Source organism: Papaver somniferum, unplaced genomic scaffold, assembly GCF_003573695.1.
Source record: "Papaver somniferum cultivar HN1 unplaced genomic scaffold, ASM357369v1 unplaced-scaffold_10, whole genome shotgun sequence".
In the NCBI taxonomy this organism is placed as follows: domain Eukaryota; kingdom Viridiplantae; phylum Streptophyta; class Magnoliopsida; order Ranunculales; family Papaveraceae; genus Papaver; species Papaver somniferum.
The window spans coordinates 6,519,796-6,544,302 of record NW_020618825.1 but is presented as its reverse complement, the minus strand read 5'-3'; the positions used below and the strand labels follow the sequence as shown (position 1 = coordinate 6,544,302).

The 24,507-nt window shown below is 37.0% G+C and overlaps 1 protein-coding gene across 3 annotated transcripts; it reads left to right on the top strand.

The window, feature by feature from the left end:
* Positions 1–1,110: 1,110 nt before the first annotated feature.
* LOC113326108 (calmodulin-binding transcription activator CBT-like) lies at positions 1,111–7,034 on the top strand. 3 transcript variants are annotated; one of them, XR_003348303.1, is made up of 9 exons: positions 1,111–1,465; positions 1,613–1,704; positions 1,802–2,478; positions 2,596–2,897; positions 3,704–4,376; positions 5,603–5,793; positions 5,893–6,004; positions 6,118–6,217; positions 6,339–7,034. XR_003348303.1 is itself a non-coding variant. In XM_026573903.1 (7 exons), the coding sequence occupies exons 3-7, from the start codon at positions 2,354–2,356 to the stop codon at positions 5,910–5,912; spliced, it is 1,311 nt and encodes a 436-aa protein (XP_026429688.1). In that variant the 5' UTR covers positions 1,111–1,465; positions 1,613–1,704; positions 1,802–2,353; the 3' UTR covers positions 5,913–6,109. The 3 variants fall into 3 exon arrangements, 1 of the variants encoding a protein (XP_026429688.1); XR_003348302.1 differs by having other exon boundaries at positions 6,118–7,034; XM_026573903.1 differs by lacking the exons at positions 6,118–6,217; positions 6,339–7,034 and having other exon boundaries at positions 5,893–6,109.
* The last annotated feature ends 17,473 nt before the right edge of the window (positions 7,035–24,507 follow it).

The following is a 24,507-nucleotide window of genomic DNA, read 5'->3' as shown; positions in this document are numbered from 1 at the left end:
GCTTTTTTCGGGCACTCGTTGTGGTTCCCTAAGAATATCCTCCAAGGTGAGCTCTCGAGTGTAAAACGCTAAGTGCCCTAAGTCCATATCTACATAATAAATAAAAACAGAAATCAAGTTAGCAATCGGTACATAACCAAACATATGTAATCCGATTCTCAACAACAAAACATACAGGAATGACAAACACAAACAATCGGTTTATGTGATACATATATAAAAACCGATTTTGGAAAGGAATCTGAAGAGACTACATAAATCGGTAAATTAACAAGCATATAAAATCCGATTATGTGATCGCATAGTAAAAAAAAAAATTATACCCAGAATTGGATTATTCTAAAGAACTTGTAAACGGATTCTGACGATGTAATTTCATATTTCATTTATAAACCTAGAATCGGTTGATGGAGATTTACCTTTTTCTTGGTTGATGGACTAAAATCGAAGATTTAAACATGTAAATCAATGAAGAAATGCGAATCATAGAATGGGTTGATGGAGATTTACCTTTTTCTTGGTTTGATCGAAGATCTTTGAGAAGAGGATGATAAAAAATAATTGATTAGGGTTTTGAGAATTTGGAAAGATTACGATGAAAATAGAAAGTTTTTTAGGTTTAGGTTTTTTATGTTTTTGGATATACTAAAAAAGAAAAGATTAGTATTTATATGAGATTGTTTTAGGGGGTCTGCAAGGAACGATATTCATATTCAGTGTGGCGATAGGATCGATAGTTAACTACTTGGTAAATCAATTGAATATAGGACAAGATGACACTTTTAATTTAAATGAATGAAATAAGATTAAATTCAAGGGATGCTGGACACGAATTGGTCAATGCAACTAGAAAAGCAACACGAATGATTTTAATTTGTTTAGCGTGTGTCAAAATCCAGATCTGGGAGAAACATCTTTTTCCAACTATTTAGTACATTCCAAAGGAAATTGGTATATGCACCCCAATTAACCCCTTCCTGGAAGAAAGTAAATTGGTATATGCACCCTAATTAACAACGACAGGAAAGAAGGCGGTTGATTCCATGGTGAATGCCTTGAGCGAATATAAGATTGTGTTTGATTGGCGTTAATTCCATGAAACTAGCCATATTTTCAAGGAATAACGTGTTCAAAAATCTGTTACCATAAAATTGTGGAAATTTATGGCCTCCCAACCAAACTGATTCCATGAATTATTTCCTGTCGATGCTATCAAGCACACCCTAAGAATAAAGGCACATCTATTACCTTCATTAATTATGATCATCAAATCCCATGGCTTACTTAAGAAAACGAGCGTAACTATCACCTTCCTTAATTACGATCAAAGGGGTACATCCCCTTGTGTAAAAGTTGCTTTTATCTGTAAGAGTTTAAGAAATAAAAGTATCTAGGGTTTATGGTTTGCGACGAAGAGATCGAATTGTGAAAATAGGAGCATCAGAAGAAGAATCTGGTAAAGAAGGTTAGTACTCACTGAATTGAATTTTGTTTTGATTGGTTTGTATCTTTGAATTAGTGTGGTTTTCTAGTGTTTTGCGATAAACCAATCCAACCAATCGCTGAAGTGTCCTATTCTGTAGTTGCCGCTGAACCCTCTTTTTTTTACTAGGTTTCATTTCTACATTGATTTCGCGATGGAGGATAGGAATTATCAGGGGATGAAAACCGGTAGAAGTTATCATGTTGTGGAACTTGAGAAGGGTATGTGCTTCCTCTATATCTACTTGTGTTTTTCAAAATTCTGCATATATGTTATCTTTTTAAGTCTGAGTAGTTAATGAATGAATCAAACAAACAGGTATCAAATCTGAAATCCCAGTGTATCGATACAACAATCATCGTCAAATCAAGTGTGCTTTTCACATTGAGGAGTTACATATTACAAATATATTTGAAAATGAAGAAGAAGATGCAGATGCAGGAGAAGCAGTCGTTGATGTATTAGGTTGTTTCCGTAGAGAATTTCCAGACCTTGCAATTGATACTACCGTTTACTTCGTCTATGGGGATATAGTTGTTCCTGCAAAAAGTGGGATGGAATCAGTATATGAAGCTACAATCCTTCCTAATCTCCCCGGAGGTGTTAAATTCTTTGTGATGGCGTAAAAGCTGCCAGCCAAGTCATGAAGTTCCGATTTCCATCTAAACCTGCTAGGTCAGAAGCCGAGAGAGAACTCGAAGAAAGACTAGCTCATCTCCTGCTGTTCAACAAGGAAGACCATCAAGAATCGCTATCTAGATTGAAACAATGTGATAACAAGGATACCCATACTGAAATAGTTCTCAGGGAGTGTCTGCAAGAATGGATATTTGATGATCGTAAGAGTGCATACTCACTTGATGACGAAGGATGCGGAGTTATCCATCTCGTTGCTTCTCTGGGATATGCATGGGCCATTGGGATTCTCGGACTGCTCCAGTTCATATTAGATTTCAAAGCCGCATTCGGATGGACTCGGCTGCGTTCCATGGCAGGTCAGTTAGGCTCTTAACTTATCTTCTTTCTTTTACTAGTTACACAGTTTTAAATCTTACTCATGTATATATGTTCTTACAAGTTGGATGGTACTAATACAAATTTCTCCATCTCAGGAGAGGAGTGGTTACAGCACTTTTGGTTGGTGGTGCAGACCCTGCTTTATGTACTGAACAGGACACCAAATGCTTCCCTAGTGGATGCACCGCAGCTGACATCTCTGCCAGGAGTGGCCATGACCTTCTTGCTGCTTATTTGCAAGAGGTAAGGTTAGAACCCTCGAAGATTCTGAGGTTACCTCCTCCTGTCCGGAAAGAAGAACCAAGGTATTTGTACACATATAGGAGATATCTTAGTACAAATCGTCAAGGGTTGTTGAAAGCTGAGGGAACTCATCATCCAGTAGAATTTGAGAAAGGTATGAATACTAATTCATACATATTTCTTCACTTATACATTGTTTGGCGATTGAATTTTGAAGAGCATGTTTTAAGTGTGCTGTGTGCTTGGTCAGTGTTAATTTAGTGTGCTGGCTGTTTTGGTTAATGGGTTTTGGGGTGTAACTAAGGAATGTATATTCTTTCTTTTTCATTGAAAGCATGATCAGGACCTGATTCTATAAGAATTTGTATATGCTGCTAGTACAATATATCTTGTCTCATCGAGATGTTGGATTAAGTACAATTTTATTGAAGTTCTGGCGTAGCCTGGCGTAGATGAGTCTTTTCCCTTCATTTCTATTGTGTGAATATGCTATTTAGATGTTTTAATTAGTCTCTTTAGTTTTGTCGGGTGTTTCGAAGGGATTTTCTTTCCTTGTTCTGGCCTTAACTAGAACTACTGTATAAACAGTTCCTCTTTATTATATTACTCTCAATGCTGACTTTGTGCTTCTAAGTTAACGTCAATTGATGTCGTTTAACTATTCTATGGATTCGGGCTTGTTTTAGTGAATTGTATAGTTCAAAGTATTATATACCAGAATAAGCTTACAATTGTTAAGATAGTATGCTGATATCACTTGAGTATTTGGTTTTGTTTCAATTATCAAACTCTCTGAAGTTAGTTCTGTTAGATCTATGGAATGAGGTAGTCTCTTTAATTGAGTATTATATCATTCCTTAACTTGAGAAATATACAAATAGTAATTTATGCCTGTCTGCATTTTCCAAAATATTTATTCTACAATTTTTAAGTTTGAGTTATGTTTTATGAATTATGCAGGTTTGAAGTCTGATGTAACCGTGTATGAATCTGATAATCATCATCAACAGAACTGTCCGTTTCACATATTGCAGTTGTATATTGATATGGATCACGATTCTCAAGAACCACTTGTTAAGGTATTTGGGGAATTTCTGGAGGATAATTTACCTCCTAATGAAGCAAATCCTCTATTTGTATTTGGTGATTTAGTGGTTTCTGCAGAACGTGTGTCTGAAGGTCTGTATAAGTCTATTTTCCTTCCTAATCTACCTGGTGGGTACGATTTTTATGTGAGTCTTTATGGTATTACTCCAATTAGCCAAATTCTGAAAATTGAGTGCCCATCTAGAACTAAGAAAATGTCGGATATCGAGGTATGCCTTTTTAAAAGGTTAGCTAAATTGCTGGTGGCGAACGATGATAACCTTAAATGTTTGAGCACTAAGTTTGGAGAACGTAATATGAAGAAGTTACCTAACGAAGTTGTTATGAGGGAACTTGTTAAACAATGGATATTTGAAGGTTGCAAAATAGGCATGGCTCTTGATGAGCAAGGTCAGGGAGTTCTACATCTTGTTGCTAGTTTGGGATTTGATTGGGCTATCGCACTATATGCACGCAACGGATTCCCTGTAGATTATGAAGATGCCTTTGGCTGGACAGCATTGCACTGGGCAGCTTATTACGGGAGGTAACTGTTATTTCCTATACTGTTTTATTCTTAAATGGCATCCCTTTGTCCTCTGTATTCGGCTATTTTTCAACTGATTCCTGAATGTTTGAGATGTCAATTGAGTTTTGTTTTAAGTGCACTGTGTTGTATGTGCTGTTTACTTAGACGGTGTTGATTTTCGGGTGCAGTTTGTTTTGGTTATTGGGTTTTGGGATGGAGTTAAGGAATAAATGTTCTTTCTTTTACATTTGGAAGCATGATCAGGACTTGATTCTTGTTATAATTTTGGTATGCTGCTCGTAAAGTTCTTGTCTTATCTAGATGTTGGTTTAAAAAATTTCACTTGACCTCTTTAAAATTCTGCCGTAGCCTAGTGTATTTGAGTCCTTTTTCATTTATATTGTGTTTGTGTGGTGAGTAGCAGAAGTTGTAAGAATTCTCTTTTGCTATCTCGGTGTTGCGACACGAGATGTTTTTAACTTGTTCCGGCCTTTAATAGAACTGTATTAGCAGTTCCGCTTTAATATATTACTCTCTATTCAGACTTTCATCTTTACGTCAATTGATGTCCTTTAAGTGTTCCATGGACTTGGTTTTGTTTCAGTGGACCGCGTACTTAAAAGGTATTGTGTACCAGACTAAGTTAGGACTGTTAAGATAGTATGCTGATTTCAATTGGGTGTTTGTTATTATCTGAATTATTAACTCTCTCAAAATTAGCTCTTGGATTTATGGATTGAAGTAATCTGATGTATGAGCATAACCTGCTTCTTTATCATGCCTTTCAATCTATTTGGTTCTTGAACAGTTAGATGTACTCCATTAATCCTTAAGGTAAAGCTTTACTTACCTACATAGACGTGCTGGTGATGCCTTGTCTTTCGGCTAGTACTTTAGATTCTTTCATTTAACTTGCAGTCTAGCTGGTGAGGTTGATGATGTAGCTCGTGTTGGCAAAATTTTATTCTATTCTGTTTGATTGCATACAATGTTCTAGTCAGTCTGTCGGCACCAGAACATTTTTTTTATGCAACTAGAATTTTTCCTGCTTTATCTCTTTTTATTATATATAAATTAGCTTCTTGTATTATATGCATGGCTTTAAATTCATACCTATAGTTGACATTCAGCCCTATTAGAAAGGGAATTTTCAGGGGGGTCACAATGCTAGTTATTTAAATTTTCTCTTTTGACTAAATTCTTACATATTGTTCAAACTTACAAATACAAAATATGTCTTGCAGGAAAGAAGCAGCTATGGCACTGTTGATATCAGGGACTGATCCATCTGTACTTACTAAGCCAACTACTGAGTACCCCAATGCAAGCAAGGCTGCTGATATCGCTCGTAGCTGTGGCCATGATGATGTTGCTGTTTATCTGGAAAAGGGATCAAAAGTTCAACGAAAGCGTATGCACCCACTTGCAAAAAGAGGTACATATTATGTATATACAGTATACAGATATAGATATAGATATAGAAAATACATGTATGTTAGCTGGGAACTAAGGCAATTTATACTTGTTTGTGCAGGCAAGAGTTCCTTGAACTGAAGTTAGCCTGTGTGTCAGCAAATCCAGAATTTGAGTATATTATACGTGCAACAACTGAATTTTGAGAACTTACTCATCTCTGGAGAGCAATGGTAGATATCAATTACTGCAGTTATTGTTCTTAATTGTAATTTATGTTTGTCTTTATGTTTGTTAATCAATTACTGCCTCGTCTACTATTAAGTAAGAATTTTTTACTATGTAGACAGCTGGAGGTTTATGTAGGGGGTCCTATAATCCAACTAGTAGCGGTAGGTAATTGTGCTATAAGAGGTGGGCAGGGCCTGTTATTGATCCAGGTAAAGGTATTATTGCCCAAGCGTGACTCATTTCTTATCTCGATAATAAAACTGTAAAGTAGTGACTGGGTGGCATATCTAATCTAAATATCTACCTTCCAAAATCAAAAATCTATCCATGCCTCAGTGGTTTCATTTGCAGAGTATGAAGATGAGAGAAAAGGAGAGGCAGGAAGGTAAAAGGTTAAGGGGCTAAAATTATAGTTCACCAATTTCACTAGTTTAGTCCATCACGTCCAGAAAAAATTTCCGCGACTTTTGGTCGCCCTTGCTGTTTCACGGTAATATTTTTTTGAACACCCCTTAATTTGAAAACCTGGCTCCGCCACTGGAATGTAGGAAGGAATTGAAATGTCAAAAAAGTTTATCGGATTATTATCTGATGCCTTGTTAACTAGTTGCTCAATGGGCTAACTTTTTTTTTGTGAATTGGTTATATATCGAAAGAGAAAACTGAAAACTAGGAATCGACAGACTTACAATATTAAGTGTTGGTGATTGTTTCCGTTCAAGGAGGTTGACGCCCTAATGTTACCACCGTTTAGGTACTCTCATATTCATGTCGTATTTATTAGCAAAGCAGGAAGTAACCGCGGGACCTCATTGATGGGACGAACCTCTTGACTTTCAATCGCCCACCGGAGCTGACAGACCAAGCTATGTTTCATTTTGGATAAGTTGTAACATGTTTTTATTATTTTTCCCTTCTTGTTATTTTTGGGTTATGGCCAGGTCCCCTCGTTCCTTTTTACCCGTTTTGACGCATACCATTTTTTTTTGGGAGGCATGGCCAATGCTTACCCTAACTAGTGTATGTTGAGTAGGGGTAGCTAAAGTTAGATTACATAGATAACTTTGATTAATAATTAATTTACTTATTCAGTTTTTTTAATATAATAAAATTTGTTTTTAATTTTATTAAAAACTTTTTCTTGAAATCTTTTGTTACTTTTATAAACATTTAACATTTTGATAAGATTTTCTATATTATTATTATTTAATTATAAATATAACGGGCACATAGCTCAGCTGGTTATTCCCGTTTCCCAAAGTTTCATGCGTTTCAGGAGGTCCCAGATTCGAGCCCACAATGACATAATATTTGTAGCGCCCTCAAAGCTAGCAGCTGACTAATCCAAGAGGTTAACTAAATAAAGAGGCACTAGAAATCTAATTCAAAAACTTAAACATTCAATTAAGAAATCTGCTACAAAACTTAACCCAAAACTAGTCCCGCTCAGAAATATATATACAAGAACTTCTCTCAAATGATACATATACAATAGTCATTTGGTTTACAAAATAGAATATACAACATAATAAACATAACAAAAGTTAACCAACTAACGAAATCAACTCCTCGAAGTTTCCACTGCGCAACTCTGATCTTTCTCTGAAACTGAAAGTGGGAATGGGTGAGCACATCATCCCAAAAAGGGTGCCCAGTAGGAATAAAATTTAACTTTCAAGTAATCATTGAAAATGATTTGAAAACAATTCATGTTTTCCCTAAACACTAGAACGCAACTAATTTCACATAGGTAAACAATCATGTATATGGAACTAACTCATTCCAAACAATATATAATATGGTGACTCGTCCAGCACCTAGATAGCTATACGGTGACTCATCATGCACCTAGTGATTGCATAAAAGCTCGAATTCATGTAGATATAAATGAAGGAGCAGTATCCTATATACCACAAATGGAAATTCTCATTTCCCAATCAATTCATAAAGACAAACAAACCATTACAATTCTTTTCCAAGCAATGAAAAAATTAAAAGAAATAACAGAACTTTCGCAAAATCAAAGTTAAACAATGCAGGGAAAGCACAACCAGACAATGCATGAATTTGTTAAACATAAACTTTGGTAAAAGAAAACAACAATAATCACAAAAGAGTTAAAAGTATTCCCACCCCTTTTGATGACAAGCCACGCGTACCTCGAGATCCACGATCCACTGGTTCATCCTTTGAATCGATCGTTGTTAATAAACTAACTGTTAGGTCACACAAGAAGTCTAAGAATCTAGCCAAAATGGCTCACGCAAGAATCATACAAGTCTATCTAATGGTTCTAAGTCCATTTATGACTTGACACCTTCTCTTTCTCTATATTTAGCATACCTCAGGTTTACTAATTGTACTAGGTTGGTTGTATGATCCATTAAACAAGTCTCATGAATATGTACAACTTTATAAAAGGAATCAAAGGTCAATTCAGACCATAAGGAGTCCAAAATATCAAACTAATGAAACTAACTCTAATCCCAAGTGCACTAAACTCGGCCCAATAATCTAAAGCCCGAACCAACAGTGTCAACTAACGGTCAACGCCTAAGTCCTGGTCAAAGTCAAAGTCCTGGTCAACTGGTTAACTTAGTCAACTAACTGAGTCAAATCGGGTGATTTAATGGGTCAACTCAGTCAACAAGACTGATTCAGGTAAGTCAGGTTACATCTGACTCAGTCAGATTAACTGAGTCAGCTAAACAGAATAGTCTGACATCTGACTGACAAATCAACACAAGGCCTAAACTATTACAGCTTCAATTCCTACAAAATATCCTTCTTCTTTATCACTTAAACTTCAATTCATATATAGTAAACAAACTTCAAATTCTAATTACAAACAAAGACTATGCCTACCTGCAATAGCAGTTCCAAGCTTTAGCAGCAACCACTAACAACAATTGTATAATCACCACCACTTCAGGGTATTTGCAACTCTAAACACTTAACTACAACTCACTTCATAATTCCTTGCAAACATAATACCAACTCCTACACTACCATATTGTTTACTTCATTAGTCACAGTAATCGCCATAACCCAACTTAGCCATTACAACCACAACCTGCACAGCAACTGAGCCCCTACTAATTATTCCAACTGCACTGAAACTCAAATACCTACAACCCAGCAATTTACACTTATCACATACATTTTGCAACTCAACTCCCTTAACCACTCCATGACCCTGTACTTACCATCCAACATCACCTGCAATCACATCTCAGTACCAGCAACACCTGCAACTTCACCTCAGACATAACAACAACTAAAATTCCATCAACAACATCACCAGCCACAAGTCTACACATTCATTCTCACGGTACCATCACCACAAATACAATAGTACCACAACCTTTACCTTAGCATCACCAATGCCACACAAACAAAACCACCAGCATCACAACATCACCAACCATCTATAATCACAATTCAATTCCAATTCTAATCAACTGCAACTAACCTAGCATTCAGTAAACAGATTCTGGATTCAACCAATAACACAATCTTCTTAACAATAATAATTATCCAACCTCAATTACGAATACTTTACTTGGAAAATAAAAGAACTATTACCTTAATCAAAATCTCAAATTGAGGTAGATGATTCACCCTTTGCGTAATCTCCAACTTTGATTTCATCATAACCCTGAACCGTCAGAACTTCAATTAAACTTCAACCCGTTCATTCTCCATCTAACAACAACCCAAATTACTCATCAATATTCTTAAGAAACCAACATAATCACCAAAACCCTAACTTGGTTCTCTCTGTTCTAATTCGTCAACTTCTAATTGATTTTCTAAATGAATTACCACTACACCATCTCCTTCATCATCCAAATGTACTCATCAACTAACTGCCTTCGACTAATTCTCTCACTAACCCTCGATGAAACCGGCAGAAGAACGAACAAAGAAAAGAAAAGAGAAGAAGAAAGAAGAAAAAGAAAGAGAATGAATCAGAGAGGCATAAGTTTCTCTTCCCAATCTGGTTAGATAAGGCCGACCGAGAAATGCTAAAGACACCCGACCAGAAGCTAAAGGAAGGCAGGCGGTTTTTGATGTGAAATTACAATTTTACCCTTCGTACATATCTGAAAACATCTTCTTTATTCGATATCCGAATAATGCGTTCGATTAGTCCATCTCGCATAACTTTTCGAGTTCTATCTAATGGTATTATTTTCGTATCTAAATCTTTGTTAGATTAATTTCTATTAATTAACGTTCGTGTTAAACTAATCGAGTCATTATCGGCTAAAACATCTCATGACTAGTCTAATAGCGTTGACGAGTTTGAGGGTCCTTACAATATTGCAGGAATTAACATGGAATTTCACCCCCATGAGGCTCGCTGGTAGGCTAACACGGCAACATGTTCAATTAATGTAGTAGTACGTTGTTGGAGCTTAGCTTGTTAGACTTCCAACTAGTTAATGTAATACTCTTTATCCAATAATAACAATATTTAATTTCAATTTTTTTCAGAATTATTTTCTTCACACAAAATGTTTTAAAAAGTAAGAAAAAAAATTTAAAAAGCCGAATACCAAAAAAAAAAAAAAAGCTTAATGTCATGAATCCCGGTTCGAGAAAGTTCTTTTTAAGAAGAGGATAGAAGTTTATATTTTACTAAGCCTAATAATAGTCCCAAAAGAAACAACCTAGTAACGTGAGAAAAAATTTTAAAATTTTAAAAAAATATTAAGAGAAAAAAAGAAATTAAATTTTAAAGATTTAAATTTTAAAACAATATAAATGATAAGGCCATTACTATCACTATCAAATATCATTGACGTGGGATTATTGGTTTTCCTACTTTATGACTTTATATTGTCCTTAGCTCAATTTTTTGTTGTTATGCCTCAAAAGAGGCTTCTTTTTATTCCCTTTATTAAATAAGCCTCTTGGAGCTTTGCTTAAAAAAAATAATATGAAATAAAATAAAATGGTATAATCATTTTCCAATATTGAATTAATCATCATTTTCCGCTTATTTGTAATTGAGAAATTTTTGATGGGGAAATTTTTTGAAAGGGGCATGGTCGGGGACCAATAAAAAACAGACATTTGTCTTTCACTTTTAGAAGTTTTTTAACAAATTTGAGTTATCATTGTATGCTCCCAAATTACCCCTCTTTCAAATCAAAATAAATTGTATTAACTGTTGTCATATTCTCCTAAATAAATGGTAGCTTTGATTACCTTAAGAACTAATTGAATATTTAACACCAATAGAAAAGGAGACAATGTTAATTACTATTATAACTTCGGTAATTATCTTGGAGCATATTTTCGTTCTTCCCATGCATATGAAATTCATTTTCAGGTAAAAAAGTTTGATCACAGATGATATTGATGCAACTTTCCGGTGAACAAAAAAAACAAAAAGTTTGAATACATGTCCAATATAAGCATCCATCGGAATTTATGAGTGGTAAAACATCAAAATCAAACAACTTCACTTGGTTGCAAAGTCGAGTAGGCTAAAATTATTCATCAAAACTTGATTAGCCTTAGAGTTTAGATCGAGAACTTGCTTATAGAAGTTTAAGGAACCATAAATGACAGAGAAAGAAAAGTTTAGGTCTTAAAAGTTCATAAAGGATTTAATTAGCTTTAATTTCCTTTACAATCCGTTTATTTCACGGAAACTAATCGTTCGGTCCTATTTTATGTTTGGTTTTTGTTTATTCCAAAATATTAAAGTGTCTAAAATGCATTTTCTCTTTTTCTCACGTGTTTTTTTTCTTTCTTTTTTTCTCTCTCTCTTCTTAACATTAATAGAATAAAAAAACTTAAAAATAAAATATAATTCAAAATATAAACAGAAAATTAAAATATCTCTTATATATTGGGAAAAGTCTCGTCGAAATCTATGCAACGAATACCCATTATACTGTGTTTTGAAATTGTTATTTTTCCGTTATAATAGTAGTTCATATCCATGATTGAACACTATTTTAGAACATGGTAGTTCATTCTACTTCTACCAGTTCATTTTGTAGGCCGACCTCATATGAATTTATTAAAAAATGGATAATTTGGGATAAAATTTTTTATTAACTCATAGGAATTTATTAACTCGTATGATAGGAATTTATTAACTCATAGCAGTTAAACTTGATTTAGGTTAGTCATTAGTTTTAGATAACTATTAAAAGAAGGGTAATATGGGAGCATAGGAATTTATTTAAAACAATCAAAAAAAAGAAAAGGATCAAATGTCAGCTATTACTAGTCCCCGCCCACTTTAAAATATGCCCCATCAAAAAATTTCTCGCTATAATTATTATGCTTGTATTTTTTTATCGTTTATTAATGCAAATAATCCTTTGGGATTTGAAACTTACTTTCTGATGAACGTGATACAGTTGATTTGAATAGTGAATTCACCGTGTCTTCAACAAATGCGAAGTGCACATTCTTAAAATTATGTGGCATGTACAAGTAAGGAAAGCCCCACTTGCATGCACAACGGCCCAGGGAAACAAAAAGCACCTTTTTGATGGGGGGTTTTATTCCAAAAACATAGACTGCCTTGTTACTTATATAATTTTGGAAGGCTGGAAAAGACGTATAAACAGTTTTAACTTTGAGCGAAATGTTTTGCATTTCTTTCATTATCTCTTTCTCTCGTCTTCTCTTGTCCTCCCCCTCCTTTTTTTCCCCTCCACAAACCATCATAAGCCAATCTACTAATACCCACCATCGGCAGGCTATTTAAAATATTTTTTTATTTTTATTTGAAAGCAAATTAATATTTTCTTATCACCTTAATTATCTTTCATTTCCCCTCATAAATAATAAAAAATTTCATGATCATTTTTTTGTTACAGAACTATTCATTTTAACTTTTGTTTGTCTAGTTATCTAATAGTATTCTAGTTGTCTAGTTATCTAATCAGAATTAAACATTAACTACGTGATTCGTTCAACGAAAATTTAATTTCGCCGTGGCCAAACGCCGCTTCGGGTATTAGTGGCACTAACCCTATATACCCAAGACAATATCCTTGGTATCCCTATACATGGAAGAAAAGAAAAATCGTTAATTTCGGGGTAAATTTTTTCCAGGTTCGGCCCTGCAAGGAGATGTTATTGAATTTGATCAAATTGGGTGTGTGCCTCATGTGTACCTGTCATATAATCATTTTACTTTTTTGTGTGTATAACCAATCTCTGTAACCCGAATTCTTATCCGGTATTTCAAATCCAAACAATTACTCTTTATTAGTACCTTTTAGTTGTATTAAGATCTTTGATTTTGATGGTTTTGGAGTCCATGTAATCTCTATTTTATCATTAATAAAATTTATAAAAAAAAAATATATATATTAAAAAAGAAAAAAATCTTGTTAAATTTTGCTGGAGTCAGATAATTTCATAGTGCCTATAATTGTTTAAGAGTTATAATACACGTCCCTAAATAACTGTTGACTCAGGTCAAACTCCAAGATCACCACCTCTTTTTTTTTAGTACAAAAGCAAAGGTCCAACCCTATGACCAAACACCAACCACTCCCCTCTCTCATTCGTTCTCTCTGCAGTTTGGAACCCTAATTGGCCGGCTGCTAGAAAAAAGTTTTCAACAATGGAAACTGAAGCAGTGGTTGGAATTCCAATATCTTTGAGTGGTGGGTGAAAACTTTCATGGATTTCAAACATTGGCAGGTTATAAATATATTTTTTTTTTCTCATGTTTAATTTCTTAACTTTTTTTTCCCGATTTTGTCTCAGTTTTTTCCTTTTCCTGTTTTTTCTCTCAGATCTCAATTTGTAGAACATATTAGCGCAAGGAAGAGAGTTCATCTAAAACTACTTAGGTTTACTTTAACTTAGAAGAAGAGGCAATAGACTAGACGAAGAGACAATAGACTTGAACAAAAGACAATTATATTGATTGTAATTGTACACAACTTATCGAACAGAAATACAATATATATATATATATATATATACATGGGTTTCCTAATATACAAGAGACTAAGCTTCTTGGTCGACAGGTATCCTGTGTCTTATTACACATGTATCATATGATGTGTTAACACCCTCCCGCAAGTGTAACGGGTTATCCTGAACCGTTAGCTTGAACGTTAAAAGAGAAAAACGATCCTTGGATAGTGGTTTTGTAAATATATCCGCAATTTGATCCTTAGATGATATAAACCTGACATCAAGAAGTTTAGAAGCAACTTGATCACGAACAAAATGATAGTCAATCTCAATATGCTTTGTCCTTGTATGAAATATATGATTGATGGTGTGCCAATGGAAAACACACAGAAACTTGCAAGTATACAAGGCCAAGTTATGATATAGAAGGTAAGCAGGGGAAAGTCCACAGGGAGTGGGAGCAAACTAGAGAGTTTTCCTAAGCTAGCAAATGATGTAAAACAAGGTACAATTTCACAATGTTATAGTGGCAGTGAAACAAAGAAGGCAGATGGCATGAACCAAGGATGCAAGGTAAAGCAAAGGAAACAGCTAAGAAAACAGCAAGGTAAAGCAGCAAAGAACCAAGGCTTGGAAGCCAAGGGCAAGGTGAGGATTGTGCACTGATTTCAGTGCACAAAAGGCTTCAAAGTGCAAGAAAAAAAAGGCAAGAAAATAAACTGAATTGAAAGCACACAGAACTGAAAATGTAAGTGACTGAGAAGGAATTGGTGGGTAAGCCAAGGCTTAGGATCCACCTTGTGTCCTAACCAAATGAAATGTTTCTAGGTTGAGTTTGATCCTATGCATACATCTAGAAATAGAAGAATACTAAATTTCTCAATAGTCTGCCCCTAGCATTGGCTGTCTTTTGACAGCACAGCCAATCACAGGCACTATGTGCATTGGTATCTCCCATTTGCTCAAGCAAAACAGAGCATGGAAGTAACTATCCTAGCTTCTAGTCACTTGACAGTGCACAAGGCTTCAGCTGAGCCTTGGACTGATGCTATTTAGCTCATGCTAAACATGGATAAAGCAATAACATTCATCATATGTGATAATTCAGATACAACTAGCAACATTTGAGATAACTAAAAACATATGCAACTTTCAACTGTCAACAGTTATGCAAAAATCAGAAATTGGAATTGCAAAATTAAAATTGTTCTAATTCTCTACTGGCTAGTCCAGAGAGATACACAGTGTCCTTCACACACACCACATAATACCAATTTATACCCCCCAATTATCACTTTAGGGTTCACAGCCCCTTTTCCCCAAAAACAGAAAATTAGGTAAATTTGGTTTACCTAATTTTGATGAGATACTCACTCCATCTCGTCGACCCACTCTCCAATTACTTCTTCTCGTTCATCTCCTGCTCCAATTGCTGCTCTAACATCAACTTATATCTTCAATTTCTCACCTAGGGTTTCAGTGATGAGAGATGAGAAATTGAGGAGATTAGTTGATGAAAAAGAGGTAAAACGTGATAGTGATGATGGGTTTTTGGTTATAGGTAGAGTAGAGTGATTTGGTGGCGTAGATGGTGGTGATGGAGACGGACATGGTGGTACTGTTGCAGAGAGGGGGGGGAAAGATGGTGTCGATGGGGTTTGAGGAAGGGTGTGTTTGGCAATGGGTATAGGTATTAGGTACTAGGGTGTTGAGCAGGTGTAGAGGATTTTGATGTTTCGCGAAGCTGGACCGATGGATGGGAAGATGGTAGGTGGATCTGACGGCGATGCGGAGGCAGGCGATGAGCGACCGTCGGATGAAGAGATACAACGAAACGAACGGTACTTGATGGAGTTAGGTACTGTAGTGTAAGGCGGAGATATCAAACTTCGATGCACATCAAGGGAGCGACCGTCGGATGCTTCTAAGAACTGATCTGACGGCTGAAGACGCAAGCGGGTATGGATTTGGGTTTTAGGCTTTTGGGTATAGAATATGGGTTTGGGAAATGAGTTTGGGCTTGGAAAACCTTGAGCCCACTTCTTCTTTAAGAACAACTTTCTTCTTCTTGAGCCCATTTCCAGCTTTTTGGACGTGCACTCCATTCTTTGCGGCTTCCTTGCGTAATTTCTCCCGGCTTTTCACTACTTTTCTGCTCTTTTTGCTCCGCAAGTCATCCAGACTTTATTTATTACCTAAAAATGCAAAATTAATTAATAAAAATATTTATTCTTGAAAACAATGAAAATACAGAATATGGGATAAAATGTAGAATTAATGCATAAAAGATGAGTTAAATGCCAACAAAAAGAGATAAATATATACAATATTTGGCACTCATCAAATACCCCCAAACCTGAATTTTACTTGTCCTCAAGTAAAACAAAACTAAGGAAATCCTAACTATACCACTGTCGCTGGTCTCTCGAATGCATTTAGCGTATGCACTAAGCCTTTTAAACCACTAAGTGTCCCTAGTGGACGAGTTAAGTCTCGTGAAGGTTTGCTTAGAACGTACCTACAAAGTTCTAGGTCAAAATATAAGCTCAGATTCCATCAAATGTGACATGTGCAAAACAGTTTAAGCTCACAGCAAAATGGAGATGTCAATCTAGCTATCAAAGGCACAATCCTAGCACTGATAACAAAAAAAGACATGTGATAAGAGTGTAAAGTGTATCTACACATGTGTAAAGAAAGATCTGAAGTTATGACTACTAATCACCAAGAGATAGTTTCTCAGGCTAAGAACTTAGGTCGAAATCTAGCTAGCTGTCCGGACTTTACGAGAATTGTGAATGAGTTGGAGGTATTTCACAATTACTCGCGTTGTACATCAATGGCATACACCCTCCTTGCTTATTACAATGAAACAACAAAATGACTATTTACATGACTCTTATTTACATTGACTACTCTCTTTTTATTTTTGGAACAAGAGAGAATGGAATTGATAAACACTTGATTTTTTTGTATTTTTTCTGATATTTTCTTTTTTTTTTTTTTTTTTTTTTTTTTTTTTTTTGATTTTTTTACATAGGAGCTCTTTTGATACATAACAAAAAGAAACAAAATTACATGACACTTTGCAAAGAGCGAGGCCCCTTTTTGATGCACCCAGTTAAATTCGATGGTTGTCTTTCTTAATGTAACCTCCACCTTCTATCCCAACCAACCAAAGACAAGCTAGTCAAGTTTCGTTCAGTATTCTAAAGTGATTGGCAATCGTAACTTCCTATCAAACCCCTTGAAGATCGAGGCCATACATGTATTGGTAGATCGTGCGCGTGCAAATTTCTTATCACTATGTGAATTGTGCTAGAATCAGGGTGCCTAAATATTAGACTAAGACTCCTAATAATACATATTTGCACAAGAGTCAACATTTCAAGGTAAATGAGCTCCATTTTTATGATTTTTTTTTTTTTAATTTTTTTATTTTGATTTTTCAATTTTTTTCAATTTTTTGGAATTTTTCAATTTTTTTCAAGAAGAAGGAGTTCGTTTCAATTATAGCAATTATCATGTATCTACTCTATACCCCCAAACCTAACTAAACATTGTCCTCAATGTTTCAAAATATGGAAAGAATTATAAACAATATATGAAGAGGACATGCTGAGTAGAGTAAAAGGAGAGAGAAACCCGATTGTACGGCGAAAGCTCGATTAAAACTCCGTTATTCAAGGCAAAAATCCATCATATTAGGAGTCACAATGGATGAGCACAAACAATATATACAAAGGAAATTTAACTAACACATTATCTACAAGAAAATTTGGTTTTTTAATGGGATTGGACTTTTGTGAAAAAATTTGGGTTTTGTTGGGAACATTTGGTTTTGATGGGAAACGAAAAATTTTGGTTTTTAGGGAAAGATTTGGAAAACTTTTTGGTTATTTAGGGAAAGAGTGGACCAGTTTAGTCCACATAGACTGGGTCCTCCAGGTTGGTTGTTTCAATGTCGGGTGGAAATGGCTCAAGGAATGGCTTTAATCTCTGCCCGTTGACTTTGAAAACGTTCTTGTTGGAGACATCCTCCAGCTCTACAGCTCCATGAGGAAAAACTGTGCGTACTAGGTACGGACCCTTCCATCTGGAACGCAGTTTTCCTGGAAAAAGATGTAATCGGGAGTCATACAGCAAGACTTTCTGACCAGAGTGAAGGATTTGCGCGAATACCGCTTGTCATGAATATCTCATCTTCTGCTTGTACCGCTTGGCACTGTCATAAGCCTCATTTCTCAATTCTTCCAACTCGTTGAGTTGAAGTTTCCTTTGAATTCCAGCTTCGTCCAGAGAAAAGTTCAGCTCTTGATTGCCCAGTAGGCACGATGTTCTAATTCCACAGGTAGATGGCACGGCTTTCCATACACTAGACGATAGGGGGACATGCCAATTGGTGTTTATAAGCTGTTCTATAGGCCCACAAAGCATCATTCAATCTCAATGACCAATCTTTCCTGGACGGGTTGACCGTCTTCTCCAGAATGTGCTTAATTTCCCTATTAGAACTTCCACTTGTCCACTAGTCTGAGGGTGGTACGGAGTAGCAACCTTGTGAGTTATGCCATACTTGCGTACTAAAGACTCAAAGTGTATTGCACGAAATGTGAGAACCGTCACTGATGATAGCTCTAGGGGTACCAAAACGTGCAAATATGTTTCCTTTAGAAATGAAAGTACCACCTTGTGGTCATTTGTTCTGGTTGCTATGGCTTCTACCCACTTAGAAACGTAATCAACTGCGACTAGGATGTACAACTTGCTGTCAGACATGGGAAATGGACCCATGAAGTCTATCCCCCAAACATCAAAAATCTCCACAATCAAAATGGGGTTCAATGGCATCATGTTTCTCCTCGAAATGCTTCCTAGCTTTTGACAGCGTTCACAAGCAACACAATAATCATGGCAATCCTTGAACAATGATGGCCAATAGAATCCACACTGCAAGATCTTTGCAGCGGTTTTCTTGGCACTGAAATGGCCTCCACATGCTTGGTCATGACAGAAAGATATCACATCTTTCTGTTCAGTGTTGGGGACACATCTCCTAATGATTTGGTCGGGCAGTACTTAAACAAATATGGGTCATCCCAAAGGAAATGTTTGACTTCAGCCAGGAATTTAGAGCGGTCTTGTCTCGACCAACGTGAGGGCATCCTACCTGTAGCGAGGTAGTTAACAATATCAGCAAACCAAGGAAGGTCTGAGATAGACATCAGCTGTTCATCTGGGAATGATTCTCTAATCAGCTCAATTCATCAATAGACTCTAAAGTTAATCTAGACAAATGATCAGCAACCACATTCTCACAACCTTTCTTATCACGGATTTCGAGATCGAATTCCTGTAATAAGAGTATCCATCGAATAAGGCGAGCTTTAGCATCCTTCTTGGAAAGAAGATACTTCAAAGCCGCATGGTCTGTGTATATGATGATCTTAGACCCTATCAGATAAGATCTAAACTTGTCTAATGCGAAAACGACGGCAAGCAATTCCTTCTCGGTAGTTGAATAATTGAGTTGGGCATCATTAAGGGTTTTGCTAGCATAGTATATCACATATGGTAGTCTATCAACTCGCTGTCCTAAAACAGCACCAACAGCATAATCAGAGGCATCACACATAAGTTCGAACGGAAGCTTCCAATCGGGTGGTCGGACTATAGGAGCGGTGGTGAGAAGGGTTTTTAATTCCTCCCATGCCTTCACACAAGCAGCATCGAAATTGAAGGCAACATCTTTGGAGAGAAGACTGCACAGAGGTCTGGAGATTTTGCTGAAATCTTTGATGAATCGCCGGTAAAAACCAGCATGACCTAGAAATGATCTGATCTCCTTCACAGAGCAAGGTTGTGGTAGATGTTGAATGAGGTCAACTTTAGCTTTATCCACTTCAATTCCTTTTCTGAGATGATGTGTCCTAGAACTATTCCTGAATTCACCATAAAATGGCATTTTTCCCAATTTAGAACAAGGTTCTTTTCTTTACATCTGGATATCACGAGGGCAAGATGCTTCAAACATTCGTCAAACGAGGAACCAAAAACAGAGAAATCATCCATAAAGATCTCGAGAAAACTATCTATCATGTCAGAAAAAATGCTCATCATGCAACGCTGAAAAGTAGCAGGTGCATTACACAACCCGAAGGGCATACGTCTATAAGCAAACGTCCCAAATGGACACGTGAATGTAGTTTTTTCCTGATCTTCGGAGCAATGTGAATTTGGTTATAACCGGAAAAGCCATCTAGAAAACAGTAGTGACTGTGTCCAGACACACGTTCTAGCATTTGGTCAATGAAAGGGAGCGGGAAGTGATCCTTCCTTGTTACTGTGTTCAACTTCCTGTAGTCGATGCATACTCGCCATCCTGTGGTTGTACGAGTAGGGACTAATTCATTCTTGTCGTTCTGAACTACAGTAATGCCTGACTTCTTAGGCACAACTTGAATGGGACTAACCCATTTGCTATCGGGAATTGGGTATGATACCCGCATCAAGTAGTTTCAGGATCTCTCCTTTGACTACATCTCTCATGTTAGGATTAAGTCTCCTTTGCATTTCCCTCGATGGTTTGGCATTCTCTTCAAGGTTAATGTGGTGCATGCAAATGGTGGGACTAATTCCTTTGAGATCTGAGATGGTCCATCCTAAGGCCTCTTTGTGTTCCTTAAGTACTTCTAAAAGCTTACTTTCCTGTTCCGTGTCTAAACATGATGAAATAATGACAGGTAAAGTATCAGAAGAACCTAGGAATGCGTACTTCAACGTACTAGGCAAGTTTTCAATTCAAGCTTGGGTGGCTCAACAATGGATGGAATAAGCTTGGAATCAGAGAGTAGGGTGGTTCCACTTCATATTTCCTTTCAGTGACGTCCATTTGAGGTACAGATTCGAGCAGAGATAGGACGTCACTACAGTATGCATCATCATAGGAATCTTAAAGTTCTCCATACATGCTTGAAAGGGGTCGACGGATAGAATGTTAGTCAACGAATCTTGCATTAATCCTTCAATCATATTAACTTCATGCACATCATCATCATCAAGATTCACAGGTTGTTGACTAATATCGAACACATTCAATTCTACCGTCATGTTACCAAAAGACAGTTTTAACACTCCATTACGACAATTAATGATCGCGTTGGACGTAGCCAAGAAAGGACGTCCTAAGATGACAGGAATGTGACAGTCTGGGTTTTGTACAGGTTGAGTGTCTAAGACAATGAAGTCTACGGGAAAATAGAATTTGTCAACCTTGATCAAAACGTCTTCGACCACTCCACGAGGAATCTTGACAGATCGGTCTGCCAGTTGTAGAGTGATAGATGTTGGTTTCAACTCCCCAAGACCTAACTGCTCATAAACAGAATATGGCAGTAGGTTAACACTTGCACCTAGGTCTAATAACGCTTTATTGACCGTGTGTTCTCCTATAGTGCAAGAAATTGTTGGACATCCTGGATCCCTAAACTTGGGTGGAGTTTTGTTCAGAATGATGGAACTCACCTGCTCAGCTAAGAAAGCACGTTTTGCACATTGAGCTTGCGCTTTTGAGTACACAAGTCTTTGAGGAATTTGGCATAAGCAGGGATTTGCTTGATTGCTTCAAGAAAAGGAATGTTGATGTTGACTCTCTTGAACAGATCTAACATCTCATTGTAATGGGTACTTTTCTGTTGATAGATCAATCTTTGAGGAAATGGGGCAACAGGAGAATGAGTTGGCAAAGGGACATTCACAGCAGTAGAATTGTCAGATTTTCCAACTTGCTCAGGTTCTTTGGTTTTCTGGGGTTGTGGAGACACGTGGAATTTGTATCAGATTCATTAGGTTCGCCCACGTTGTTCTCGATGACTTTACCACTTCGGAGGGTGGTAATGGCATGGATTTGATCGGTGAGGTTTCAGTGCAGGATGTTGTGCCTGTTTGAAATATCCTCTTTGGATTTTGTTGGGGTTGGCTCGGAAGTTTACCCTTTTCTCTCTCACACATTTGATCCATCTTTTGATCTAGATTTTTCTGACTTTGCATCAAACTCTGGAACATTTCCTCTAGGGTGGATAATCTCTTGTCGGTATTGTGTTGAGGATATGATTGTTGTTGAGAGTTTGATTGTTGTTGAGGGTTTCTCGGGTGTTGATAACCTTGATTGTTCTGATATCCCTGATTGTTTTGATAGCTCTGATTGGGTTGAGATGGTCCTCCTGAGTGGGTCCTTTGACCATGAAAAGTTAGGGTGGTTTCTCCATCCTGGATTGTAGGTCTGTGAATAAGGGTTATGCTCTGGTTTTTGAAACATGGCATGTGCCTGTTCAAGCCTAGATTCCTGGACTGCAAGCAAATCGGGACAATTTTGGAATTGATGGTTGGGGTCGTTACAAGCGCACAAACAGACGAAGCGACATGTTCTCGGAGAGTAGTGGTGGAAGGTTTTGAATTTTTATGTAGTTCTAACTCTTCTAATCTCCTAACTATTGATGCCATGTTTGCTCTTCCCTCAAATCCGCTTCAATCCTAAAAGCCTTTGCTTCGGATGTAGTCTTTTGGTTTCACGGATGGATTCCCACTGTTGCGTCTTTTCAGCTACTTCAATCAAGAAGTCCCAAGACGCATCAGCAGTTTTCTACGAATAGACCATTACACATCGACTCAACCGTTGTTCGGGTGGACACATCTAGACCTTCATACAAAATTTGCACAAGTCTCCATTTTTCAAAACCATGATGGGGACATTGGAGCAATAATTCATTGAATCTCTCCAGTATCTAGCTAAGGTCTCACCTTCTAATTGCACAAAGCTATTCAGACTTTGACGAATTGTCGCAGTCTTGTGGTTCGGGAAAAACTTTTTGAAAAACTCCTTTATGAGGTCATCCCATGTCATGATGGATTGAGGCTGTAAAGCATAAGCCAGGCCTTTGCCTTATCTTTCAGGGAGAAAGGAAAAAGCCTTAACTTCAGGGTTTCGTCGGTCATTTGAGTGAAACGCAGAGTTCCACAAATTTCCTCGAATTCTCTCACGTGGTGGTACGGGTTTTCATTCTCAACACCTCTAAAAATAGGAAGCATCTGTATTGTGCTTGATTTCAGCTCATAATGGCCATTAGCCTCGGGCAGCAAATACAAGAAGGTTGACTGGCTCTAGTTGGGTACATATAATCCTTGAGGGTACGGGGTTCTCCCATTGTTTCTGGTTGATCTGGACTGTCTCCCTCAGAACTTAGAATTTCGATAGGTTCGTCTGGGTTAATTCTAACAAGTCTGTTTGTCTGGTCTCTGTAGGTCACAATCATGTCCTAGTAGGTACCTTAACTAACATGTTGGTCAGACAGAGCAATCGGAAACAATTTGGCCCACAAGGGTTATGAAGATTTGGTTTTGAATGGGTTTTGGTTTTAAAAGGGATTTTGTTTTTGGTTTAAAATTGGGCTTTGGAAAATTTTTGAACTAAACCTAGCATAAATTAGCACAACTCATAAAAGAAAATAAAAACAATAATAATAATTAAGACAAGCCCATAAAAAAAAAAAAAAATAAAAGAAAAAAAAAAAAAAAAAAACAAAAAAAATAATTACATCCCAAATATAAAAAAAAAAGAAAAAAAATAAAAAAAAATAAAAATAAAAATTATTACAATCCCAAATAAATAATTAAATTAATTATTACAAGCCCGAATTTGAATTTAAATGAGGCCCAAGTGGGTTAACTCATGGGTTAGGCTTACTTGGTTTTTGGAGGGAAGCCCAAAAATAGGCTTTTAGTCCCCTTTTAGTTGCACAGCCCAGTTGGGCTTTAGGATCGTCCTAAGCAGCTCACGCTCAAGCCCAGCAACAATTGAAGTGACTCAGCAACACAGGCCCAGCAGAGTCTGCAGCGAAGCCCAGCTCAGTTGGTTCAAGCCCAGCAACAAAAGTTGGAACAGAGCCCAGCAGCAAAGGTTTCACAAGCCCGGCAGCAAAGAAATAGGCGAGCCCAGTTGACAGCTTCAGTTGGCAGCCCAGTTGGCAGCAGCAGGCTTTGGCAGCAGCAGGCTTTGGCTTGGCAGCAGCAACAGCACAGCACAGCTTGGCAGAGAAGGCACCAGCAGCAGCAGTACAGCCAAGGTGGTACCTGCAATGATCACAAAGTGCAAAGATAGTCAGCCAAGATAGTCAGGCCAACCCTGCAAAGATAGTCAGGCAAGTGTGCAATGATCTGCTGCAATAAAGCAAAGGAAACAGCTAAGAAAACAGCAAGGTAAAGCAGCAAAGAACCAAGGCTTGGAAGCCAAGGGCAAGGTGAGGATTGTGCACTGATTTCAGTGCACAAAAGGCTTCAAAGTGCAAGAAAAAAAAGGCATGAAAATAAACTGAATTGAAAGCACACAGAACTGAAAATGTAAGTGACTGAGAAGGAATTGGTGGGTAAGCCAAGGCTTAGGATCCACCTTGTGTCCTAACCAAATGACATGTTTCTAGGTTGAGTTTGATCCTATGCATACATCTAGAAATAGAAGAATACTAAATTGCTCAATAGTCTGCCCCTAGCATTGGTTGTCTTTTGACAGCACAGCCAATCACAGGCACTATGTGCATTGGTA

Excerpts from the sequence above, each read along its gene's own strand:
- LOC113326108 (XM_026573903.1), top strand. The coding sequence starts at position 2,354 with ATGCGGAGTTATCCATCTCGTTGCTTCTCTGGGATATGCATGGGCCAT. Across the intron at positions 2,479-2,595 it reads TCGGCTGCGTTCCATGGCAG|GAGAGGAGTGGTTACAGCAC; the intron begins GTCAGTTAGGCT and ends TCTCCATCTCAG. Across the intron at positions 4,377-5,602 it reads TGGGCAGCTTATTACGGGAG|GAAAGAAGCAGCTATGGCAC; the intron begins GTAACTGTTATT and ends TATGTCTTGCAG.